Source organism: Monodon monoceros, unplaced genomic scaffold, assembly GCF_005190385.1.
Source record: "Monodon monoceros isolate NGI ecotype Baffin Bay Population unplaced genomic scaffold, NGI_Narwhal_1 Super_Scaffold_16, whole genome shotgun sequence".
Taxonomy (NCBI): domain Eukaryota; kingdom Metazoa; phylum Chordata; class Mammalia; order Artiodactyla; family Monodontidae; genus Monodon; species Monodon monoceros.
Window position 1 is genome coordinate 56,946,088 of NW_021703772.1, and position 26,785 is coordinate 56,972,872.

The 26,785-nt window shown below is 36.0% G+C and overlaps 1 protein-coding gene across 3 annotated transcripts in view; it reads left to right on the forward strand.

Annotated features, from left to right (window-relative positions):
- Positions 1 to 8,654: 8,654 nt before the first annotated feature.
- LNPK (lunapark, ER junction formation factor) overlaps positions 8,655 to 26,785 on the forward strand; it is an 83,701-nt gene continuing 65,570 nt past the window's right edge. Inside the window, exons 1-4 of one of the 3 annotated variants that reach the window (XM_029225847.1) lie at positions 8,655 to 8,764; positions 14,410 to 14,499; positions 16,128 to 16,169; positions 16,949 to 17,136. In XM_029225847.1, coding sequence (XP_029081680.1) covers positions 14,473 to 14,499; positions 16,128 to 16,169; positions 16,949 to 17,136 — 257 coding nt within the window. In that variant the 5' untranslated portion in view covers positions 8,655 to 8,764; positions 14,410 to 14,472. Of the gene's footprint in view, positions 8,765 to 11,301; positions 11,353 to 14,409; positions 14,500 to 16,127; positions 16,170 to 16,948; positions 17,137 to 21,350; positions 21,379 to 26,785 lie in introns of those variants that run through there. The other 2 variants (XM_029225848.1, XM_029225849.1) reach the window with 2 other exon arrangements.

Below are 26,785 nucleotides of genomic sequence, written 5' to 3' on the forward strand. Positions count from 1 at the left end.
ACACTGGAAAACGATTTAAAACTCTTTTTGATTAGACACAAAATGATTACTTTGAAAAAAGTAATATAAAACTCATAATGTGCTATTACAACAAGGACATCAAGAATGAGTAATAACTGCTATTGATTCAAAGAATATTTTCAATTACTGCACAAAGAAACATGAAAACCCTGACATCTTACAATGCCTATATGAAAAAACTAACAATCTGATAGTAATTTTCCCACACTTGACAGCCATTCTTAAGATTCACATATCGGGCTTCCCTGGTGGCACAGCAGTTAAGAATCTGCCTGCCAATGAGGGGGCCTGGGTTCGAGCCCTGGTCTGGGAAGATCCCACATGCCACAGAGCAACTAAGCCCATAAGCCACAACTACTGAGCCCTCGTGTCACAACTACTGAAGCCCACATGCCTAGAGCCCATGTTCTGCAACAGGAGAAGCCACTGCAATAAGAAGCACGCATACCGCAACGAAGAGTAGCCCCCGCTCGCCGCAACTAGAGAAAGCCTGTGTGCAGCAACGAAGACCCAACACAGCCAAAAATAAATAAATAAATAAATTTATTTTAAAAAATAGTACCAAAGCCATGAAATAGTTATAAATCTAACAAAAATATGCAGGATCTATATGCTGAAAACTATAAAATAATGATGAAAGAAATCAAAGATCTAAATAGATGGAGAAATACTCTGTCCTTGGATTAGAAGACTCAATATTGTTAATATGCCAATTTTCCTCAAAATAATATATATATTCAATGCAATCCCAATAAAAATTACAGCAAAATTTTTTCTATAAACTGATACATTTACTTAAAACTTCATATAGAACTAGGATAGCCAAAACAATTTTTAAAAAGAGCAAAGTTGGAGGACTCACACCACCTCATTTACTTACTGTAAAGGTAGAGTAGTCAAGATGGTGTGGTAAACAGCAAAAATATAGAAAGAAGAGGGAGCCCAGAAATAGACACACAAATATATAGTGAACTGATTCTTGACAGAAGTGCAAAGGCAATTCAATGGAAAAAAGATAATCTTTTTATCAGTTGGTGCTGAAACTGTTTGACATCTATATGCAAAGAAAATTTTTAAAATGAACTTCAACTCATATCTCACACGTTATATATAAAATTAACTCACTATGGATCATAGACCTAAAAGCAAAACCTTAAAGCATAAAACTTGTTGATGAAAACTTAGGAGAAAATTTTTGTGATCTTGGGTTAGATAAAGATTTCTTAGATATGATACTAAAGGCACAACCCATAAAAGAAAAAAAATGATAAATTCCCTTCATTAAAATTAACTCATGCCTTTTGCAAGACACTTAAGAGAATGAATAGACAGGCCACAGACTGGGAGAAATATTTGAAAGCCACATATCTGAAAAGGAATACCCAGAATTTATAAAGAATGCCCAAAACTCATTAATAAAAAGACAATGTCATTTAAAGATGCGCAAATTTTTTGAACAGATAATTTCCTGAGTATGACCTATTTCGTGAATGAAGAGAAAACTGTACACCTGCTGTGTCCACAAAGGTAGCACATGGAGATGGTGTGGGCCCTGAATACACTGCACAGGAAGTTGGCCTTTATCTTGGAGAGAAATATTGGGTCTGATTTCAGTATTGCCATAGCATTGGGACTTTCCTAGAACATATGTATATATAAAGAAAACTACTGCTTTTGAATATATAGTCTAAAGTGAAGTTCCTTTTACATTATAGCTAAAAAATATTCTTAAGCTTTTAAGTTGTTCACAATTCAGCTGCATACAGAGTTGCATGGAATCTTATTTATATATACATATGTTATAGATGGAATAATTTGGCTTGAACAAGAAGTTTGGTTCAGTATCTACTGTTTGGGAAAATTAGCTCTTAAACTTTATAAGAAATGAATTGTATAGTTAGGATTTCCAGTTGTCTAATTTCAGAGGTTTGTCAAGCAAATCAATCCTATGTTTTTTCTCATGTATTGGTTCATGCCTCACAGTGGCAAGTCTTTTCTTCTATCTTTATCTTCAGTTTTTTCTCCTTCCTCATTTCTTAGACCTTTGTCTTTCATTTCTCACATCTCTTTTTCATTCTTCCTTCGAGCTTTTGCAATCTTTTTTCAAATCCCTGGCATTTCCCAATTCTCTGTTTTTATGACATCTTTTTTTTTTATACCCAGTCTCCCATTGGTGATCACTTGTAAATCATCATGACTTAATATTTTTCCTGTTAGCTACTGCCTACACATGTTTTACTAAGCTCCTCAGGCCAGAAAATTTGTCTTCCATATTTTATGCTTTGTAAAATCCCATGTACTCTTATGACTCCTATTAACAATAAATCTCAGTATGAATTAGCTAAAGCTACATCTTCCTTGTTTTATGTGTAAGCTTTACATGCATACAAGTGAAGACTCAAGTTTCATTAGCTCCCTGATTTGTCATGTGTGTCATTATTTTTCAGGTAGCATTAGAATGCCATCTTTTAGAATTACTGGGCAGCAAGCCAATAATTTATTTTAGCTTAGTTTATATATATTTTTTTCCAGAACAAGCAAAGTTTTTTTTTTTTTCATTTTAAGAAGGAAATGTTTCTTTCTTTTTCAGTAACTAAATTGAGCTCACATGGAACTATCTACATGCCAGGATACTTTGTGTTCTAATTTTAAATTATGCCTTTCAGACACAAATGGTCTCTGGAATTATGCATTATTTATGATAATAGATGAATTTTTAATGTTAGACTTGATAAATGTCAATCTTTATTTTCAGTTATTTCACAGCAATCTAGCCTTTAATCTTTCTTCACTTTTTTATTAGGACATGGGAACTACATTTAGCATGCATTTGCTTCCAGAGCATGGGCTGGACGAATCTAAATGTGAAGTGAGCAAACAGGTTGAGGAGCCGCAGTGTTCCTTCTGCTGCACCGCAAGCTCTTGGCTTTTGTTGCTGTGCTTTCCCCGCCTTGTCGTCCCTCTCCTCCCAAGTACTATCAATCTACCAAACCCAGCTTCAGAGGCAGGTGAGAGTAGCTTCAAGTGCCACCTTCAGTAGATATATGTGCATTTTTAGTCTGGATTCTAAAAGGTGAAGTGATCTCAGCTATAGGACTTGAGTAGTGTGACCTCCCTGGTATCATCCTACTTTGAGTAAAGGCTTACTTGATGAGCCAAAAAGATTTTTGCTTAATAAGAAAGGTGTGTATTAATTTTCTTTTGCTGCCATAACACATTACTGAAACACTTGCATCTTAAAACAACACTCATTTATTATCTCGCAGTTCTGTAGATCAGAAATCCAGGCATGTTGTGGCTCATCTCGAGTAATGGCATGTGGTTAGCCTGGTGCGGGGCCCAGGCACGGCAGTATCTGCCTCCTGCGTCCCCCAAGGATGCACAAGCACAGCCTGGGGCTAGAAAGGCCACTCTAGAGGCTGGTTCTGGACGGAACCTGGTCCCCTCCTGGTCCACACGTGCGTCCTCCAACCTGAACATGCCTTTCAAGGCCCAGTTCCTGGAGCTCGGGGTTGCCTCTTTTACATCCGTAAAAGGCCTTCACAGCAGGACTATTGTTTTACTGGCTAACCAGGGGATGGGAATCTTGGAGGGCCATCTTTAGAATTCTACCTATTATAACGTATGAGACTCATATGATGGAAATGAAAAAAATTTTTGGAAAATACGTGAGGACACTTGAACAAATGTAGAGTTATACAACATTCCAGAAAGGGAAGGCTCATGTGGAAGGATATTATTCTCCCTGAAATTAATACATACAGTTAAAGAAATTTTAATAAAAATCTATAGCGACATCCACATGGATAAATCTTAACTTTGATTAAAAATATTCAAGACGTGAAAAAAACCTTACTCTATGATTCTATTTACATAGAGTTGAAAGACAGGCATAAGCTATATTGTTTGAGTAATTAGTCAATAAAACTATAAAGAAAAACAAGAAAGTGAATATGTTAATAATCATGACAGTGGTTATTAACCCTAGGTACTTGGGGGTTCTAAGGGAAGGGGCACTTTGGGACCTTTTGGGATGTTGATAATGTTCTACTTTCTGACCCAGTGGGGGTTACATGAGTGTTTAGGTTATATTCTGTTTAATGAACTATTCTGTGTGTTTGCTGTAGTTCCCATCACAAAAAATAATTTTAGAGGCTTCCCTGGCCGTCCAGTGGTTGAGGCTCCACACTTCCACTGCAGAGAGTGTGGAGTGTGGGTTCGATCCCTGGTAAGGGAACTAATATCCCACACGCCACGCGGCACAGCCAAAAAAAAAAAAACATTCTCATCTTCTCTTTTCCCCCCATACTTTCTGATTCTTCCTCTACATCTACAGTACCTCATAGAGAAATAGAGATGTTACAGTGACACTAACAATTCAGTCTTTAAAAACAAAACGCTTACAAAGTAGGTTCTTGAGAATAAAAAAAACCTTGCTGAGAGTGAAACATAGCATTTGAACGTATTTCTCTCCCAACCCTGGCCAGATTAGCTAAAAGAAACCTCTGAACTGGGAGGGGTATATGGAGCATGACACGCACAACACCTTCCCCTGGAAGGGAAGGATGAGGTTTGATAGGAGTGGCAGAAAAAGAGAGCATCGGAATAGGCTGAGCACCATTTCAATGGACAGGGCGGGAGGCCTGGGCTAGAAGCCAGGAAAGCTGTTATCATACCAGCCTGCCAGGGCTGCCTGCTGCCTACATTTGCATCATACAACAAAGGACACCAGCTCTCCTCTGAACTGCCTGGTGGAGGGCCTAGGACACCTCTGCCATAGATGGTGAAATCTTGGACAACCTGGTACTGTACCATCTTCCTTTCTCCAGTCCTCCCATCCCTAGAGATTTTAGTCTGCAGGGCCCAAGAGTCTATATTTTAATAAGCACTTAGGATAACTCTCATGCAGGGGGCCTCTGGCACTGGAGTACCATTGCCCAGAGAAAATCACTGAGAGGAAGAATCACCGGTGGCACTTGTTAAAAAATCCAAATTTTGAGGCTTCATACTAGACATGTATAATCAGAATCTATAGGGTATAAGCCTGAGAACTTGTTTTCTTCAAAATGAAGTCCCCAGGTAATTTGAAAGGAAGTTTGGGAAACAGCTCTAGAGACTTCTTTTTCTTTCGTTTTTCCACAATATTTATAATATTTGCATTTTGAAAAAATAAGTACCTTGTGGAAAAGAACATATTACAAACCGTAAAATACTTTTTCTCTGGCCCAGACTTCTCCTCAGTGCTGCAGACCCATAGATGTTTACATGACATCTCTCCTTGAAGTCCCGAAAACATCTGAGACTCAACATGTTTCAATTGAAATCATCATATTCCCCCAAATCCGACTCTCCTTCAGTGTTCCCCACACCTCAGTGAGCATTGTTATCCACCCACTGGGCCTGCCAGAAATCCCATCATTTCTGACTCCTTCCTCTCCCTCAATCCCCATTCATTCCACTCTGCCTTATCTAAATCCATTCCCAAGACCTCCTATTTCACTTCCTAAATCGTTCCATTTTCTGCACTCGTCTCCATCTCCTTGTGCCCATCCCAGTCCACTTGAACTACTTACTACCAACGCTAACCATGACCCATAGGTCCTAACTGGTCCAAGGCTGATCCTGTTCATGTTCCCACACTGAATCTGGAATGATCTTTTCAAAACACAGATCTGATCAGGTCATATCCCTTCCCCACTTTGCTCTGAAGAAAAAGATGAAGGTTCTCAGTATGGCCAACCAAGTTCTGCTTAGTTTGGTCTCCCTGCAAACTATGCTCTAGCCACAATGGCCTCCTTTCAGTCCCTCGGGTTTGCACTGTTCACTCCTGACAAAATACACGATGTTCCCTGTTTCCTTTCCTCCTTTCTTGTCTCTCAGCCTTCAGATCTCTCTTCCAGGAGACCTCCTCAAGCATGCCTTACCTAACTTTTCTGACCAGATCAGTGAGTGACCCTAATGTAAGCTCTCAGAGCACCTATCTCTTGCAACTTTCATTTATTTATCTAAATAAATGTGGCTCACTTATTTGTTGAATTAGATATTTTCGAATTCCTTTGTCTAGAATAGTTTGTTTCCTTGCTCATCTTCTCTCATTTGATTTCACTTCCTTAGAACCTATTCCAGAACAATTTTTAGGGTGAATATTTGGACTCAACTGAAGAACCACCTTCATTGGCTTTCCTACATCCCCTCTGGCTCTTGTTGCCTAATGATTTTCCAATCTTTTGAAATTTGCCTCTATCACAACACTTATTTACCTTATATTGTATTTTTGTTGTTGTTGTTTTCTTGAAGGTTTCTCTCACTAGCATCAGTTGCTTTAGGACAGCTGTTTTACTTATCTCTGTATCCCTAGCACTTAACACAGGGTCTTGTCCTCAGTAAATATTTGGAATGACCGTTGTAGCTTGTAGTACAGCCATATAGTGCATATGCTGATTTCTCTGCTTCTAATGTCTTCCCTCACTGTGCCTACAAACTCTTACCACTTGGTAGAGGCAGTGTTAGCATTACCTTCAACGATATATGTATAATTTTTCTACTTTTCAGTTTCTTCATTTGAATACTGATACCTTAAAACGTTGCTGGGAGGATTAAAAAAGTTAATTATTTAATACTCTTCTCTCTCCCCTTGCCAGGCCAAATCTCTTCTCTTGTAGATCAATTACCTAGGGAATTTTGTCTCAGGGTTAGGTTTTTGGAATCTCTTGCACCCAGTTAGCTCTTTCCTGTTTCCCTCTCCTGTTTTTGTCCCCTTTACAGTAGATCTTGATGGCTCAATTAAAACTAGAGAACAGGGACTTCCCTGGTGGCACAGTGGATAAGACTCTGCACTCCCAATGCAGGGGGCCTGGGTTCGATCCCTGGTCAGGGAACTAGATCTCTCATGCATGCCGCAAATAAGGAGCCTGCGTGCTGTAACTAAGGAGGCTGTGAGCCGCAACTAAGATCTGGTGCAACCAAATAAATAAATATTTTAAAACCCCAAAAAACTAGAGAACAAATCATTAGCAAGTAGAAAACATTTCTTCCTTGTTCTCTTAGGAAAAGAGATTGTCCTGAGGTGAGGAGATTCATCTGCAAAACTGCACAGGCCTTTTTTTTTTTTTTTAACATATACATGTATCTTTTTCAAATTCTTTTCACATTTAGGTTGTTATATAATATTGAGCAGAGTTCCCTGTGCTATACAGTAGGTCCTTGTTGGTTATCCATTTTAAATATAGCAGTGTGTACATGTCAATCCCAAACTCCCTAGCTATCCCTCCCCCCCCCAACCCTTCCCCCTGGTAACCATTAGTTTGGCCTTTAAGTCTTGCACAGGCCTTTTTTTTTTTTTTTTTAAAAAACAACTTTGAAAAAGCAAAGGCTGAAAAAACAAAATGATTAAATTTCCATACCAGAATAGGTGAAATGTTTCTTTTCATTTTCTTTTAGATTTGTAAAGTGTCTGACCCAGAGTACCAGAAAAAACTTTGGTTCCCTTCCCTTCTTTTCAAGTTTACAAAGCTATAACTAAAGATTTTAGCAGTTAAGCAACTCTACAGTGAATTATCTGGTAGCTTCCAGTATAATAAATTATTCTTACCAACTAGATACTATGCTCACTTTCTTTTCTTACTTTACCTGTTTGGTTGTCAAAGTTTAAACGTAGCATATTAAAACGATTATACTCTTTAAATACTATGGACACTTTTCATTATTTTAAAATGTGTATGTAACTAAATAAAATAGAAAAATGTTTGCACACAGGGGTAAAATGGGACAAAAGCTTTTACTGAGGTTTCTCTACCCTTCTCCAACATTACCTTGTGTGGTTCAAGTACCATTTGTTATTTAGACTTGTCATTCCCAGTTGACTAGGAGATTTAACACTCTTTAGCCAATGTTTCAAATCTGAGGCAAATAAAACCTAGGTGGTTTATTCGTGGGCCTAGTACCAGGACCTGTGAAGGGAGTGTTCTTAAGGTAAGAGATAGAAAACTCAGCTTATGTTGTTATCCACAAGTTTGAAATCAACATCCTTGGACATTCGACGTTTACCACACAATGGTAAGCGCCCAGATATCAAATGACCCTTTTTGGCGTCCAAGAGTCATAAAAGCCTCAAGCACTCCTGGAGTCTAGGCTGAATTTCTCCACTGGCTTGTTTGGGAACCCGTCTCTTTTAAGCGGTGTAGCATTAACTCGCTCTGCTGCCGGCTGGATGGCAGCTGGTCGGGCACTCTTCAGGGCGGACTCCTTTCCAGGTGCATCCATCTCCACCCAAGCGCACTCTTCTCTCCCGCGGCAGTCTAGGACCATCAGGACCAATTTCGGGGTTTTCTTTCGCCTGTAAGACTTGGCAGAACGGGCTCTAAAAGAAAAGAAGGAGGCAGAGGAGGAGTAAGAAGTAACTGTACTGTTAAAGAGTCATAATAAATGACAGTCCACCTGTGAGACGCGAAGACGAGCACCCTATTTTGCCGCGGAAGCCACAGAGACAGAAGTCCTCGGGCCAACCGGCGGCCTCGCCCCTCAGCTGCCCGCCCCGGTCACGGTTACGTGACGGGGGAGCGCCGCGCGCCGGCTGCGGCGCCGATTGGCCGGCGGCGGGAGCGCGGGGTTTGATGGGAAGTTGGCTGAGCCCATCGCTCTGTCAGTGGCGGCTGCTGCCTGTTCCGGAGGCGGGCTGCGCTGTGGCGGCCGAAGCTGGCAGAGCTGGGCGCCAGCGCCGGGCTTTGCCCGCTTCTACTTGAAGGTAGAGGGGTCAAAATGAGGGCCGTTGGAAGGGTTCGGCAGAGGGGAGATGCGCTGAGCTTTTCCCTGGGAAATACGCTTCGGGTTCCCTCGCTTGCCTCTCCCGGGCGCCTCCGCCCCATGCCGAGTGGCCTACGAGCTCGGCGGCGGCGGCTAGTTGAGCTCCTGCCCGGCTGCGTGCTGATCCTTTCTCGCCCCCTGATCCCCTTGGTTTCCCAGCACAGTGGCAGGGGTGGCTCTGGAGTGCTGGAGACCCCTTTCTGTTTCCCGAGGGGAGTTGGTTCCCCAGCCTTTTCTCGGAGATTCGGGGCGGGGAAGGGGGGCAGTGACTGGGTTGAGCTGAGCATCGTCTCTTTGGCCCACCTCCCTGTTCGGTCGAAGGGTCAGAAAGTCTTGCACTAAGCCATCGCTTTGAGTGGGTTCTACCCTTGTCGTCTTTTGCTGAGTTGTGCGGAGGCACCACGAGTTGGTGAGATCGGGAGGGACCGAAAACTGTCAGTGTCACGCTTCTCGGCCCAGGCGTGTGGGCGTGGATTGTATGCTGCTTAGAGAAGCCTCTCTTCGGCTGTAGTCCTTTTTTGAGCAATGGTGGGGTGGAGGGAAGGGCCAGATTGCGTGGGTGTCATAGGCATGGCAGAAGGAGAAGAGCAAATCTAAACTACATCATAGTTTTAATTCTTGAATACAGTGTAAGGGGATTGAGAGAGAGTTGGGATTGGTGCACGCTGTTTTGCTGATGGTGCCCTCACTCTACTAAGTAAAATTTGTGACTCACTGAATTTTCCATGTTCCGCTTTTCCCAGTAGGCTTCTGGTTTGTGGTGCCTAGTGTCGACTTTCTTCTCCTTTCTCAGTGGCCTGGGTGTCACCATTGACAAAATTGTCACCACACAAAATTCAACAGCTTGTGTGGATGTGAGTAAACTTGGTTTTAGGCATATGTTCAAACTGGCAGGGAATGCTAATCTCTTGTCTTCAACAGCCCCCGTAGTTTCATTTTAGGAGGACTAAGTTGATTTTCAACACATTTTTTTAAACATTTAAAATTAGAATTTCAAGTTTCTCCGTCATCTACTGGCATCAACCCATTGCTGTTAAAAACCTTAGTGTTTACATATTATTAACTTGAAAGAATAAAAAAAGGAAGAAATTATATGGCTTACAACAGGTATGATTTATAGGAGAAATCTTTACAATCAAATAGTCATTTTTGGGTAGTATTTAGTTCAGAATGAGCATTGACTTACCATGAAGACCAGAACTTAATCGTTGTATAATAAAAGTGCTTTTAGAGATGTACTTCTTTTCAGTAATTTTATTTTTGAGCAATAAATGTGGTAGTTTGGGATATTTCAGAATTGTCTTTTCTGTTAGGATATTTGAAAGAGTTATAGAACAAACACTTTTAATCTCAAATTGAATTGTCCAGTGTGTTATAGAGGTACTGTTGATGGTGACAATAGTTTCTACTTAAGTTTGGAACTTGATAAACATAAAACTAAACTTCCTTTGCTGTTAAAGTTTATTTTAATGTAAGAGTCTTCAGAGTATTTTGTTTTATTTTTTATACTGGAGAAAATGAGAGCAATACAATTTCAGTTAAAATACAAACTAACTTTATTTTCCAATTTTCAAATTATGAAACAGCTTCTTTATAAGAAGTTAGAAAGAAATGTGTTCCATATGAGAAGTATTGCCGTACTACATGTGCTTTCTGGTAATAGTAGTAATAATGTCTATAATTTATTATACACTTATTATTTCATTACCAAGTGATATATAATTTCATTTAACTCATGCAGCAATTCTGTGAAGCGTAGATGTAGATATTTTCACCGCTTTACAAATGCTGAACTGAGGCTTAGAGAGTTTAGTTTATACAAGATCACGTAGCTAGTATGTGGTTGAGTCATATTTTGAATCAAGACCTTTTTTATTCCATTATTTCAATATGACTTGAAGTAAGCTCAAAATTTAAGAATAACACATCCCAAGATTTCAAATTCTGACACCTAAACCTGAGTGTGAATAGCAGTTAATAGAAAACATTCAAATAATATGGTGGGTGTTATTATTTAGTGAAAAACACATTAGATGCACCCAGCTCTTAAGGTCATGTCAGGTCCCATAGTGATAGCAGAGTGGAAAGAGACTCTTTATACACGTTCACGGAAGATTTCTTGGAACAGGCCACTTGAGATTGAACCATCTGTCCACTCAAGAGCAAGCAAATTGATTTATGCTTCAGAAAGAAATGCTAGTTATTTGATTCCCATGTATTTTCCATGTGTTGAAAGGAAGCAGAGATGGACTAGAAAAGGGCAGCAACCACAGCAGTAAAAACAACCATTTGTATCGAGAAATTAGTATGTGTCAGGCACTGTTGTAAGTACTTTAGAATACATTATGTTGTTTAAGCTTTTCAACATTTGAGAGGGTTCTTAACTATCGCTCTTTTGCAGATGAAGATAATGAGTAACTGAGAGGTTAATTTATTTATTTGCCCAAGGTTTCGTAGTAATGGGCCACAGGAATTGGAGTTAAGATGTTCAGGTGGCAAGGAGGGAAAAAGTGTTTGGAAATAGAAGAGGTATGAAATTAAAGTTGTAGAGAAATAGTTGATTTATTTAATTTTGTTATGCTTTCGTACCTGTTGGAAAGTACTACTTATACATGTGTATTATAGTAAATCAGGCTTCCCTAACAAATACCAGAATTTGATAGAAAAAATGTTGGGACAATGAGGGTTGATTGGCTTTTTGATTATGAACCTGAAAGGATGAATATGGCATTTAATGACTATTACCATAGTGTGTTGTTCTAGAGGACAAATTTAGAAGCACAGTTCTCTGCTTCAGGGATCTTATGTAATTTGTTTCATTAACATCAAAACAATTCTCCAAGCAAATAATTGATGTCAAAGTTGGTATTAATTGTAATATTATGCATACATTTCATATTACATGAATTTTAAAAGTGCAGTAAACAAGTAGAGGCAGTACTTGCAGACTTCTAGCACCAGTTCTGCCCCTAGCTGGACCTGCATGATTTTGGCATGTCATTTAGCTTCTCTTCCATGCAGATTTAAGCATTCAGATTTAAGCATTCAGATTTAAGCATTCAGATTTAAGCAAATGAAGGAATTGGGCTACATGATAAACTGTACTAACGCTGTGTCTTATGTTTATAACTTTCCACTTCAGTAGCTCTGTTTACCAGCTATTTGAGAATGTCTGAGGTGCTTTTATATGTTTTATATATAAATATTCCAATCTAATCTACAGAAAGACTTAATTTCTGATTTTGAGTTATTAGAAGTAACTTGTTGCTTTTTTTTGCCTTTTTTATTGAGCTATAATTGATTTACAATATCATATAAGTTTCAGGTGTATAACATAGTGATTTACAATTTTTAAAGATTATACTCCATTTATAGTTATAAATGTTGGCTATATTCCCTGTGCTGTACAATATATCCTTCTAACTTATTTGTTTTATACATAGTAGTTTTATCTCTTAAGCCACTACCGCTAACTTGTTGCTTTTTAAAAAATCAAAACTAAAATACTGGGTCTGGCTCTGTTACTTTCTGTCTTTGGGAACTTAGCAAATTACTTCACTTCTGTAGACTCAGTTTTGCCATTTGTAAAATAGAGTGATGGTAGTATCTAAATGATAAAATTCATGAAAAGCATTTGTTTTAGGGCCTGCTAGAAGATTAAGTCCTTACCAAGTGTTTAAATGATATTATTGTTGTCATTACTTTCAAATATTAAAAATTCTGATTTGTGAGCTATAAACTGTTTCAAACCAAAATGTGTAGGTCAGTTGTGTACAAAACACTGTGCTATACACCATACATAGTGGTGTATAGCACATGCATTCATCGTATACATGGGATAATGTATACTTTGAGAATATACAGGGCTTCCCTGGTGGCGCAGTGGTTGAGAGTCCGCCTGCCAATGCAGGGGACACGGGTTCGTGCCCCGGTCCGGGAAGATCCCACATGCCGCGGAGCGGCTGGGCCCGTGGGCCATGGCCGCTGAGCCTGCGCGTCCGGAGCCTGTGCTCCGCAATGGGAGAGGCCACAGCAGTGAGAGGCCCGCATACAGGAAAAAAAAAAAAAAGAAAATATACAAGTTAAGTGGTTCATCTGAATCTTCCCTTCCCAGCCACCTTTCTTGGTGATTTTTAGCATCTTAAGGTTTTAAGATCTATTTAATGTCTTAACTCAGAAATTTATACTTTTATTCATTAAAGTTCCTGGATTTCCTACAACCACACTTTAGAAATTTGAATACTGATTTACTATTGAAGGATTAATAATATTTAGATTGCAACTTAAATGTGGCTTATAACATTGATTACATTTACTTATAACATTGATTACATTTATAAACTTCAGAAGTTTTCAGTACAGATTATAGGTATTTCTGTTGGTAAAAATCACTTTGTGTGTTTCATAATTAGACTTTTTGTTACTTCTCTAACCAAGAAAGTTCAAGATAGGCATGCCTGATGCTAATTTCAACCTAAAAATAGTATTGCAGAGTGAATGTACTTACTTTGTACTGGCATTATTTTGTGATTACATTTATGAGTTTAAAAAAATGTAAGAATTATGGCCTAACTTTTTTTAGGTGGAAATGAAGCAGTTTTATACATTGGTAGTATATAACTGTAACCTGGTAAAACTATGTAAGTTTGAAAATATACTTTCACTATTTCAGTTTAAAAGAATTAAAAATTATATAACTTGACTGGTAAATTGATTTAGGATATAATATTGCTGATACATTTTTATATGTATGGTAATATTTAATACATTTAAGAGTCATAGAAAAACAACTAAAAAAAGGGGATATGAGATACAACTAGCTGACATGACAGTTTAACTTGAGGGACTTAGACACAATTTCAGAAAGAAATGTTTATTTGGGTGTTGAACAGTAGTGAACAGACCAGAAGTCTGAAGATAGAGTGGCTTTGGGTAATGTTTCTTCTGAGCTATTGGGTGAATCACTAAACTTCTTTCCACTTAATTTTCTTGTCTGTAAAATGGTAATAATAAAGGCTATCCTGTGAAAAGTGGTAGTATTATTAACTTTAATATACAGAAAAGAAAATTATGGCTCAGAAACATTGAATGATATGCTCACTGTCACAGGTAACCTTATAACCCTTATTTTCTTACTCAGAATCCTGTTGGCTTTCTATTATTGTAAGGTGATATTATTCTAAACATTGTAGAGCACCCCTAATTCCAAATAACTAGTTTAGTTGGGAGACAGCTGAATGATAGAAATGTACTACAGCAGAATTTTTCTTAGAAGAACAATATAGGGGACCTACTTTAAGGAACAGAAAATTGCAAAGTGGTATGAATATACACTTTTAAAATGCCTTGCTACTTAAAAAGTCTTTCCAGCTTTATTTTCACTTTTAAATATGTTTTGGCTTGGAAGAAAGGAATTTTTAAAAGGTGGGCTGTCTGCAAGACTGTTTGAATTAAAATTCCACATAAGTGGAGTCCAAATAAATTAATATTTTATAGTATTTTTGGGTAGTATTGCAACATCTAAATTTTATAGTGAATATGCTGTATATTTAACTTAAGTTTTAAAAATAATTGCTTTATTTCTAGCTGTGAATTCCTTTGGACAACTGATGATATTTATCATTGTGCCCAGTTTCTACAAATAAAAAAATGGGTGGATTATTTTCTCGATGGAGGGTAAGTTACTTTTCTTTACAGCCAGTTCTTAGTCTAATATAAAAGTGTCACATAAAGCTATTTGTAAGGGTCTCCTTTGTGGTGTAGACTTGAGTAGTAGTTTAATATTATCCCTAACTCTATTTAATTTTTGTTCTTTCTTCTCTTATGAATTATTTGGACTTTAATGGTTCTACTTGCTATATAGGTGTCTGATGTCTCTGTTTAACAGAATTATTTGACGTTGACCTATGAATTATTTTTATTTCTCTGTTTATACATTTGTGTACAAATGGTTATCTTTTCTTGTTTTCATACTGCCTAAATTTCAATCTTACTTGAAAGATAGTTGAAATTAAGTATTCTATACAATATTTATGTTTTTATAGGCTGTATCTTTTTGCTTAAAGCTTGTCACAAATATTTACTAAAGTCACACTAGGTATACTTTTAGGAATTAATAGGTTAAACAAAATTAAAAATATAGTTTGATTTTATTGGCTAAGTCTTTAGAGGAAGTATCTCAAATTTAGAGCTGTAAAATATAAAATATTCTGGTCAATGCTCTTCTCTAATATAAGAGGAGGTAATGTAGTCTAGGACAACTACTTTGCTTATTTCTTGACTCCTTTTTACCATAACAATGGAGTCTAGCAATACTTGGTACACAATTTAGTTTTTGACCTATTGCTGGAGATGCTTTGTTTTGGATTGGCATTACATTGACACCCTCCACCCACCTTTAAAACCTTATTAAAGTTCTGCCTGAGAATCAAATTTATCTATTCTTCCTTTGTCTTTCTTGTTAGGTTGAACCATATGAAACTGCCAGTTTTGACTACATAAACAGCAATTGCATATGGTTCAACCTAATATTAACACCTGTTGGCCCTACAATGCATTGATAATCATTACCCTCTTAGATGGTTGAGTATATAATTGGTAATTACTTTTTTCAAATGTTGTATGAGGCATTTTGGCTGGTTTTTATTCTAGGTGATATAAAAAATATCTTTGACAAACAAGCTCTGCAATAGTGAAGTATTCTTAGATGCCCTTTAAAAATCTGATATTCAGAAAAGTACTTTAGGAATTCAGAATGAAGGTAGCCTATTGATTTTTGACCTCCAGAGTCCTAAGTGAACTTTTAGCAATAGTAAATCAGACCATATTTAGTCTTGAATTTTTAAATAGAATTTATAATTATAATAGTTTAATAGAATTATTATAGAATTAATAATTTATAATAGCTTAATAGAATTCTTTTGAATAATCATATCTAAGAAAATTTTTCTTGGAGGAAAATTTAAACAAATTTTCTCTCAGTAAAAGTATGTTCTATTGGGGTTGGTTAAGGATGGTAAAAATTGAGCTATCAGAGTTGAAAGTACTTCTAGGACTAAAAATTTAAGTTAAGTAGGTACATCTTATTTCTTATTTCTTTAGTCTTGTGTAATTTTGTTTATAGTTATAATTTTTATTTAAGTCTAAATCTCATTTGTAAAAAGACAGGAATACATATTGCTTAATAACATTGAAAAAACTTAATTTTGGATTAAAATGTTCTTGTATGATTATATAAGTCAAAGTGTTTCTAAGTTAGCGATAACAGGTTTTAATGCTGTCTCTTATTTCTGTTTCTATAACAGACAAAACCTTCAACTGTAGAGGTTCTGGAAAATATAGATAAGGTATGTTCTTTGGCTCTGGGGTGTTTTAATTCATTTTAGGTGTTACATAAATATTATTTTAGTACATATCACTTTGGAGACTAGATCTGGTATGGGAATTTAGAGGTGATATAGAGTAAGCCTGAGAACTTCAATGTTAAAATCCAAAGTCTATCAGTGACCTAAGAAGTCTGTGTCAGGTAATAGTGAATGTTAGAATAAAATTTGATCTACAGCATGGTGTAAATCAATGTTACAGATAGGACAAAGTAGATTATAAAATAGTCTGCAACTATTTGTATCAGTTTGCAAACTTCACAGCTTTTTATACTTTCTATCATAAAAAAATGGTTATTCTTTTAGAATATTGAGAGTGATGAATGGATTGAAAGAATCTAGTATGGGTCACTGTTTCAATTTTTATTCTTTTTATAGTCAGTTTTTTTTTTTTAGGCCTTATACAGGGAGAATTATTACTTGTTTGATTTAACAAAGACTATTGATGCCAATTTTATACCTCTGATCTTTGCTAATTTGATAGGTTATCAAACATTATTTTTAAATATCTTAATTTTTAATTTAAAAAAGATTTGTCAAATCATAATAGACATTTTTCATATGTTTTGACTTCATTTAAAATTTTCTTTTTCATATTATGTTCTGTTTAAAATATTAAGGTATTATGTTTCATTGAATTTTTAAGAGTTCTTTATAACCTCTCTGTCATGTAAAAATTTTTTTACCATTTTAATTTCTTTATGAATTTGATTTAATAATACATAATAACTATCTCTTCACAGGAAATTCAAGCATTGGAAGAATTTAGGGAAAAAAATCAGAGATTACAAAAATTATGGGTTGGAAGATTAATTCTCTACTCTTCAATTCTCTATCTGTTTACATGTTTAATTGTATACTTATGGTACCTTCCCGATGAACTTACAGCAAGACTTGCCATGACACTCCCATTTTTTGCTTTCCCATTAATGTAAGTAAAATGTTCTTTTTGTTGACTTTTCCTCTTCCTGACTAGTTTTAATATAGTCAGTTTCTTTTTATTATGAAATAATAATGTTGCAGAGTGAATAAATTTGCATTTTTTTGCAGTTTGAAAACTGTTTCTTTAAAAAGTAGAACAATTGTTTTAAACCTTTATTTATAATCCAACATACTTGAAGAATATGACCCAGTGACATTAGTAATAATGGCTCTGTACGGTAATCTTTTGTGATTCTCTAACACATGTTCATGCTCCCTAGGAGTATTGGGCATGGAGTAGGCATTTCAGATTGTGGGTAGTGGCAAGTGAGGAAGGACTTGTAAAACAAAAAGGACATCTGCCCCATGTTGAATGTATTCCATTCATCCCACCCTTCCCCTTTTTTTAGTAACTGCTATAAAGCAATTGACCCTTACTACAGAAATATTTTGTAATACAGCACTTTACGGGAGGTGTGAATTGAGATGAGAATGATTGCGAATTTTGAGAGAAAGTTGAATGAAAAATTTGTTCATTCAATCAACAAACATTTATAGGTACCAATTGTGTGCGTGTTGGATTATAATGGTGTATGGTACACAAAAATACAGAACCTTTGACTGTAGATCTTAGACTGCATACATTAAATTAAGTAATAAGTATAATGAATATTATAATGGGTCCTTAACACAGTCTGGAGTGGACATGGGAGTCAGGGAAGGGCCTTTGTATTCTTTACTACTGTTGCCACAAATTTAGTGACTTAACACCCATTTATTATATCACAGGTGTGTAGGTCAGAAGTCCAGGTAGTTTGACTGGGTTTTTTGCTTAGGGTCTTGCAGGCTTAAATCATAGTTATTAGCTGGCCTGGAGTCTCTGGGGGCGGAGAATCTGCTTCCAGGCTCAAACAGGGTGTTGGCTGACTTCTGCTGTATCTCTCTGATTTCCTATTTTGCCCTTGGCTGAGAGAAACCTCTGTTTTTAAGGGCTTAACTGATGGTATTAGACCCACCAGGATAATCTAGGTTAATCTGCCTATCTTAAAATCAACTGAGTAGTAATTATATCTGCAAAGTCCCTTCATAGTAGTACCTAGATTACTGTTTGATAATATAACCAGAGAATGGAAATCTTGGGGAGAGAGAGGGGGATATCTTTAGAATTCTGCCTACCACAGTCTTCCTGAGGAAGTGATTTTTGAGTTTGAGACCTGAAGGATGAGTTATGTGTAGCAAGGGTGGTGTGACATGGTAGGTAGTGTTTTAGGCAAAAGGAAGAGCATATTTGAAGACTCTGAAGGAGGATAGAGCATGGTAGGTTTAAAGAATTGAAAGAAGGCCAAAGACTGGATTATGGAGAAAAGTCTGGATAGTTAGACGAAGGATATTTCTTGTGGGCCTTATAGTCCATGATAAGGATTTTAGGTTTTAATCTAAGAATAGTGGGAAGCCACTGAAGATTTTTAAGGAGTATGACATGATCATATCATCTTGAAGATACCATTGAGGCTACAGCATGGAGAGTAAATTAGAGGGGAGTAAGAATGGATCTGGAGCAGCAAGTTAGAAGGTTATTGTAGTTGTCTAGGGGAGAAACGATTGATGGTGATTTGCACTTGAGTGGTGGTAGCAGCATTGAAGAGAAACAGATGGGCTGAATGAAGTGGATGGGTTGAAGAGATTTAAGACGTAGAATTGAGGTAATATGGAGAGGCTCTTGGTGATTGGTTAAATGTGGGGTGAAGAGGAAGAATTGCATCAAGGATAAAATTCAAGTTCATGGCTTGGGAAATTTGGTTGATGGTAGCATCATTCATCTAAATAGGGAACAACATGAGGAGGAGCAGGTAGTTGACCCACTGAGACCAAAATACCTATGGTCTATCCAGATAGAGCTGCCAAGTGGGATGGTTAAGTATGACTATGAAGCTCAGGAGAGAAATTTGAATGGGAGATATAAATTTAGGATTTGGCAGCTTATAAATATTAGTCAAAGCCATCATCTGTTCATTCAGTAGATATTTGGCACCTGTGTTAGGTTTTGGGCTAGCCTGTTGTGATTGAGAAAGTAGGGAGCTTACATTCAGTTGGGATTGGACAGACAAAAAACGAGACAAGTAAACAAACATAGTTAATTTAGAGAGAGATAAGTGCAATGAAGAAAATAAACAGGTGATGTGATAGAGAAGAATAGGATGCTTTAGGATGGTCCTGGAAGGCCTCTTTTGAGGAGGTATTTGAATTGAGAACTAAAGTATGAGAAAGAACCAGTATGGAAGGAGTTGGAATATATGGAAGAGTATTTATATATACAGTGTGTAATAGCACATATATCCATAGAGAGATATAGGAAAGGATTATCCTCAAAATAATAATGGTAATTTTCTCAGGTGTTGGAATTTTAAGTAGTCGTTTCTTTCCACGTGCTTTTTTTTGGTATTGTTAGAATTTTTTCCATCAGTGTGTTCTTCAAATTAAAAAAAAAAAAATTCCAAGAAGAAAGAACGGAAAATGCAAAGTCTGTGAAGTAGGAGAGAGCGTGACTTACGCAAGGGTCAAAAACATAGGTATATCTGGAGTGTGATGGAGAGGAAGAGTGATGTAAGGTGAGCTTGCACAATCTAGGTCATGGAGGGTCACAGAGAGGAGTCTGAATTTTATTTTGGGTGAAATGGAAAGAGTGTAAAGGTTTTAGTAGAAGAATGGCATGATGAGATCTAAGAAGATCATGTGTGATGTTTTATGGAGATGGAGTAAGAGGAGGACAAGAATAGAAACTGGGAGATCAGCTAGGAGGCTGTTGTAGAAGTTTAATAAAAAATGAAGACGGATTGGACTGCCCAGTGGCAGAAGAGATGAACAGATGATTTGGAAATATTTTGGAAGTAAAACTGAGACAACTTGATGGGAGGAAATGGAAGGTAAGGGAAAAGGAGGAATCAGGGTGATGCTTAGGTTTTTTGGTTTGACATTGGTGGGTGGGGTAGGATCTTTTTCATTGGGACTACTATAGTAAACATTTTTGGTTTAGTCTTTAGGAACTCCTGGTGCTGATACAATTTTAACTTTATATGTAGGTAAAGAGCCAAAAATCAAGTACATGCATATTACAAAATAATTGTCTCTGCCATTTAAAAAATGTTTCTTCTCTTTTGAAATCTTTTGGAATGCTTCTTATCCCAGGTGTAGTCTCAGATTTCATAATGCAGAGCCCCTTTCCCTTGTTAACCTTCTATTTTTTTTTTTATGAAAAGAAGGGAGAAAAATTTAGAAAGGGAATAAGTGTGAGATGTTTAGTTGATTTAAATGTCTTTAAATCCTTAAAAAAACTCCATTTGACATCCATTTCCATATCAAAATTGATTTTCTGATTATAGAAGATTTTAATCTAGTTGTAAAAGAATACCTGACAGGGAACTCTCTGTGCTAATTCTAATGCCTAAGCACAGATTGTGATTGGCTATTGTGACTCAGAAGATTTTTTTTGTTTGTTTTTTTGCACATAAATCGTATACTAATTGTTTTTAAAAGTATAAAAAACTGGGGCTTCCCTGGTGGCGCAGTGGTTGAGAGTCCACCTGCCGATGCAGGGGACACGCGTTCGTGCCCTGGTCCGGGAAGATCCCACATGCCGCGGAGTGGCTGGGCCCGTGAGCCATGGCCACTGAGCCTGCGCGTCCGGAGCCTGTGCTCCGCAACGGGAGAGGCCACAGCAGTGAGAGGCCCGTGTACCGCAAAAAAAAAAAAAAGTAAAAAAACTTAGTTTCTTTAAAAATGTTTTTTATTTCTTCAGTTTGATCTTTCCACTCTTTTGAGTGTGAAGCTTTGTTATCCTTACTGTGTCCTTCTGCCTGTTCTGCATCACCTGCATCTAGTATTTCTTGGCTTGTTAAGCTTCAGAGCCATTTCTCACTTTGTCTCATTCACATCTGTGACCTGGTTCTCAACTGCTGCAGTTTCTATTTCAGTGAGCTGTTGTTCACTTTTGGAAGCATAGACCAGTTATCCAACACAGAACAGAATTGTCCTTCTGATTGATGACAATCAAAAAAGCATGAAATAGAATACAACAACATGAGAGTGGATGTCGTGGTGAACAGAAAGAAGACTTACCACAGGACATTGCCTTTTGTGTGTAATGTGAGCTCTCACTCAAGCTTACCCCTGGACTTTTTTTCTTTGGAAACAAAGTTTTGATGTCTAGACCAGGGTTTGCTTAAAGAAATGGAGGCAGAAGGAGCAAGAAAAGGTATTGCTTTACTCATCACTGTCTACATTAATTATAAAGTTTGGAAATCTACCTGGTAATGACAAAAAGCGACTGTTGTCTCTGCATTCCCAGTTTCCCAAATGCTTTTACTGGCAGAGAGGTCATGGATTCAGGACTGAGCATATATTGCCTAATCATAACTATTCCCAAATTATCTTTTTTGGTAGAATATCAATACCTGAGAAGATTTGAGATTTTATTTTGTCTTCTTTTTAGGATGTAATAGGGAGGAACTTGGTGAGATTCCAGTCTATTGGTTTTCTGCTTTTCAGATTTGATAATATATTTATATCTCTCTGATCTTTTCAACTGTTACTGAAACTGAAATTATGGTGAACTGATTTCATAGGAATTATTAAGATTGTGCTCCATAGTGAGGGAAGGTTTGGTTTACATTAAATTTTTGTATTTCTGCATTATGCTGGCAGATAGGCATTACCTTGGGAGTTGGCTCATTTTCTAAGAAGGAACAACCATAAACTTTGTCTCTACCCTTAACTGACTCTGCAAGCAATCTTACAAACTTTTATTCCTGGATACCTTATTCTTACAAATAATTATTTTCTAGAAATTCCATTCTCTATAAGGTCATTTCAGAGACCAATTAGCATAAAATGTTAACCTTCCCAGAGGGTTTGGCCATATTTTCTTTCCGTGTGTATGTGTGTTTTCCTCTTAAAATGAGATTTGAGGGGAAAAAATTTAAGCAAAGGAACTGAGGAAGGTGGTTTTGTCTCCTGTTTCCTTCCTCCTGTTTTTTGTTTTCTTGCTTTTCTACTTGAATTGAAAGCTGTTTGAGGTTAGAGCTTTGACTTTATACAATTTTTTTTTTTTTTTCCTGCACTACGCAGCATGTGGGATCTTAGTTCCCAGCCAGGGATTGAACCTGGGCCCCCTTCATTGGAAGGCAGAGTCTTAACCACTGGACTGTCAGGGAATGCCTCCTTCCCACTTCTCCTCCTCCCAACCAGTTTGTGGTATATATTTCCTCAATCCAGCTAGGCAGCTAACAGACATAATTTGTAGCCTTTTCAGGAAAGTTAAAAGTTTGTTTCATGGCACTCTAATAAATACAAAGTATCTCCCATCAACTATAGTTGGCCCTTAAAGGAGAAGATATCTGAACATCTCTTGATATTTACTCAAGGGGAATATTTACTCTTAGTTTTTGTAGGTAAGAAAATCATTTTGCAAGCATCCCTTTTATAATCATATTAAAATACAGATATTCACTTGATATAATTCTGTACTTAAAAAATTATGTACTGAGACATAATTAAGAGACAAATCCTATTCTTGGATGGGAAGACAAATCCTATTCTGAGATTAGTTCTCCCTAAATTAATCTAAAAATGTGTGTTCACAATAAAAATACTAACAATACTTTAAAAATCTTGGCACACTTATTCCATAATTTTTAATGGAAAAATAAGCACATAAGAATAGTCTTGAAAAGTCTAAAAAAGGAGTGGAATGAGAAGCAGAGGTCTACCAGGCATCAAATGCATTGTAAAACTTCATTAATTAAAAGTTTGATAGTGTCTAAATAGAGACACAGACCAAAGGAAGAGATACAAGAATCCAGAAATAAATCCCAAACGGAATTTTTATTATATATGGTTTTTATATATGATAAAGATAGCATTTCAAATCATTGGGGGAAAACAGTATTGAGTTATATCTCTCCTCCACCCAAATAATAAAAATAAATAAATAAAGCTTGTTCCTTATACCAAAATAAATCATTGTTACTTGTCTAAATGTGAAGGTAATTCTCCCTAAAGCCTTTGATGGTTAAATAAACTGACAAAATTGTCAACATAGTTATAAATATTGAGACCTGTAATCTTTTCATTTTTAGCTTTATATATTGTTAAGTCTCATCTTAAAAACATTTCAATAAATTGGATTGGGCTTGTATAGTTGTTGGAAAGAAAGCACTTAAATTTGGCAGAAAGGACGAAATAAGTAAAAATTCCTTTTTATATGAAGGTTGGTGAAAAATCATCAGAGGTTTATGGAATGTTAATCCTTTAGTAAAAGTGAGGAAGGTTTTATTATATTGATTGAGTTTTAGGTATTCTGCTACATTTTAACTTTTAGCATTTTTAACTTTAGTACAGTAAAAACACTTAGTATTAAGGATTTAAAATGTTTACTGAATCTAAAGTATGATTCTGTTTTATTGAGGCTCCAGTTATTCCTGTTAGAACACCTTTATAATTTTATAGTGCAAGTCACTGGATAATATTTAACAGAAATTCATGCTGTACTTACATTTCACATAGCATCAGTTTCATTCAGAAAAGAGCAACAGGAATGATTACTTGAATGTGCGTTAGGATATTTAGTATGTCTTAGAACTGATAGTATATATGAACTTATCGATTTTCTATACTAATTTTGTATTCAACTATAATAATTGATTGTTTCTAATAAGTTTTTTAGTTGATTCTTTGAGAGTTTCTAAGTATGCAATCATATTATTTGTAAATAGCAATAATTTTACCACCTCCTTTCAGATATTTTGACTCCTTTCAGATTTTTTTTTCCTCTTTGGTAATTGTATTGGCTAATACTTTCAGGACAATGTTAAGTTACAGAGAAAATAGTCAACATCCTTAACTTGTTCCTTGGGAATGCTTCTAATGTTTCCCCATTGGGCATTATCCTGACTTTTGGATTGAGACAGATATATTTTATGTTAAGGAACCTTCTAGCTATTTATATTTTATTTAGTTTTTTTTTTTAAATCAAGAAAGATTGTTGAATTTTGTTAAATGCTGTTTCATCATCTATGGAGATAGCCGTGTGATTTTTCATCTTACATCTCTTGATAATGATAGATTATATTAAATATTGAAATCAAATGTTGAAATCTTGAATTCTAGGAAAATTTCTACTTTCTTAGTTGTAGTCATTTTATAAGAACATCAGGAAGCTTTCCTTTCTTTTTTAATGCTCTGGAACAGTTTAAATAGTACTAGCATTATCTGTCTTTTACAGGTTTAGTAGTATTCCATTTGAAATCTTTTGGGCTTGGTGTTTTTTATAGAGGGTAGCTCTTAACAACTTCTAAAATTCAACAGTAGTTCATTTTTTAGGCTTTCTGTCTCTTCCAAGGTTAGTTTTGTTAACCATTCTACAGTTTTAAAGTGTATTTGCATAGTGTTGTAATAGCAGTAATCATTGTCTCATTGATTTTTAAAATTTTCTTTGTAGCTATGATTATTGCTTCCTTATTATTTCTTATTTTGTATATTTGTAATTCTTTTCTGATTGTTTTTATTAGCTGTTTCTTCCAAAGAACCAGCTTAAAAAATTACTTCTTTTTATTACTTCTTTTTTTTTCCATAGGCTTACTTTATTCTTGTAACTCAAAATGGATGCTTTAATGTATTTATTTTCATTTTTATTTCTTAACACAATACACCACACATGTATTTGAGGCCATGGTATTTTTCTGACTGCTTTAGTTTTATCCCACAGGTCTTGATAGGTAGTGATATGTATTTACTTTGGTTATTTTTAAAACTTCATTACATTTTTTAAAAGTTTTTTTTTAAGTTTTTATAATCTAAGAGTTATTTCCAGGTGGCAATGTGTGTTTGTATGTTTTTTTGGCTTAGTTACTATTTCTAGTTTTATTATATTGCTTTCAGAGAATGTTGTTTAATAATATTTCTACTTCTTTGGTTTTATTGAGACCTGTTTTGGTGGCATGCTATTTGATCAGTTGCTGTGTTTCATGAACACTTGAAGATATATATATATATTTTTTTCAGAGTTTAATATTACCATTGTAAACTACCTTACTGTGTTATATAGGTCTTCTGTATCCTAATAACAGTGTATTTCTACTTTTCCCTATATTTCCTTTAGTTTTGCTTTATGAATGTTATGCTTTTCTATTTGATTAATAAATATTCTTGTAATATCTTCATTGTAGGCACATCCTTTAAAAAATACTTTTTAATCTTGAAATAATTATAGATTCACAGGAAATTGGAGAAAACAGATGTACAAGCAGGTCCTGTGTACCCTTCACCTAGCCTTCCCCAGTGGTAACATCTTGCATGACTACAATTAAATATCACAACAGGAAATAGACACTGGTTCAATTCATAGAGCATATTCAGATTTCACTAGTTTTCCATACACTCATTTGTGTGTATGTGTTTTATATTTCTGTGCAGTTTTATCATATGTGTAGCTTCATGTAAGTACCCCACAATTTAGATCCAGAATTGTTCACGGAGTTCCTTTTTGCTACCCCTTTGCAGTCATACCAACCCTCTTCCACATGCCCCATTCCTAACCCCTTCCACCCCATCTGTTTTCCATCTCTATAATTTTATTTCAAGAATGTTATAAAATGGGATCACATAGTATGTAACCTTTTGAAGTTGGCTTTTTAAACTCAGCATATTCTTGAGATACATCCAAGATGTTAAGTGTAACAGTAATTACTTTTTATTGCTGAGTAGTATTTCATGGCATTAATGTAGCACAGTTTGTTTAGCCATACACCTGTTAAAGGACATTAGGATGGTTTCCAGTTTCTGGCTCTAACAAATGAGACTGCCATGAATATTTGTGTACATGTTTTTGTCTGAATGTAAGTTTTTATTTCTCTGGGGTATATGCCCAAGAGTGTAATTTCTGAGGCGCTTGTAAGTACATGTTTACTTTTATAAGAAACTGCTAAACCTTTTTTCAGAGTAGAGGTACCATTTTATATTTCCACTAGTGATGTTTGAGTGATCTTGTTTCTCTGCATCCTTGGCAACATTTGGTATTATCACTATTTTGTGATTTGATCATTCTGATAGGTGTGTATTGATAGCTCATTGTGGTTTTAATTTACATTTCCCTGATGGCTGTGATGCTGAACATCTTTTCATGTGCTTATTTTCCATCTGTATCTTTTCTTCATTGAAATGTCTATTCAGGTCTGCTGTCTAATTTTCTAATTGGATAATTAGTCTTTTTACTGTTGAGTTTTGAGAGTTCTTTATATATTGTAGATACAAGTTCTTTGCTGGATATATGGTTTGCAGATATTTTTTTTCAGTCTGTAATTTAGGTTTTCATCCTTATAAAGGGTTTTTCACAGAGCCAAATTTATTATTTAAATTTTTCCTTTTATGGATTGTGCTTTTGTTGTTAAGAACCCCTCTGTATCTATAGGTCCTGAAGACTTTCTTCTTTGTTTTTTTGCTATGCTTTTTTCCTTCTAACATTTTACATTTAAGTTCATAAGCCATTTTGAGCCAATTTTTTATATAAGATGTGAGGTTCACATTGAGATCCATCCTTCCTTCCTTCCTTCCTTCCTTCCTTCCTTCCTTCCTTCCTTCCTTCCTTCCTTCCTTCCTTCCTTCCT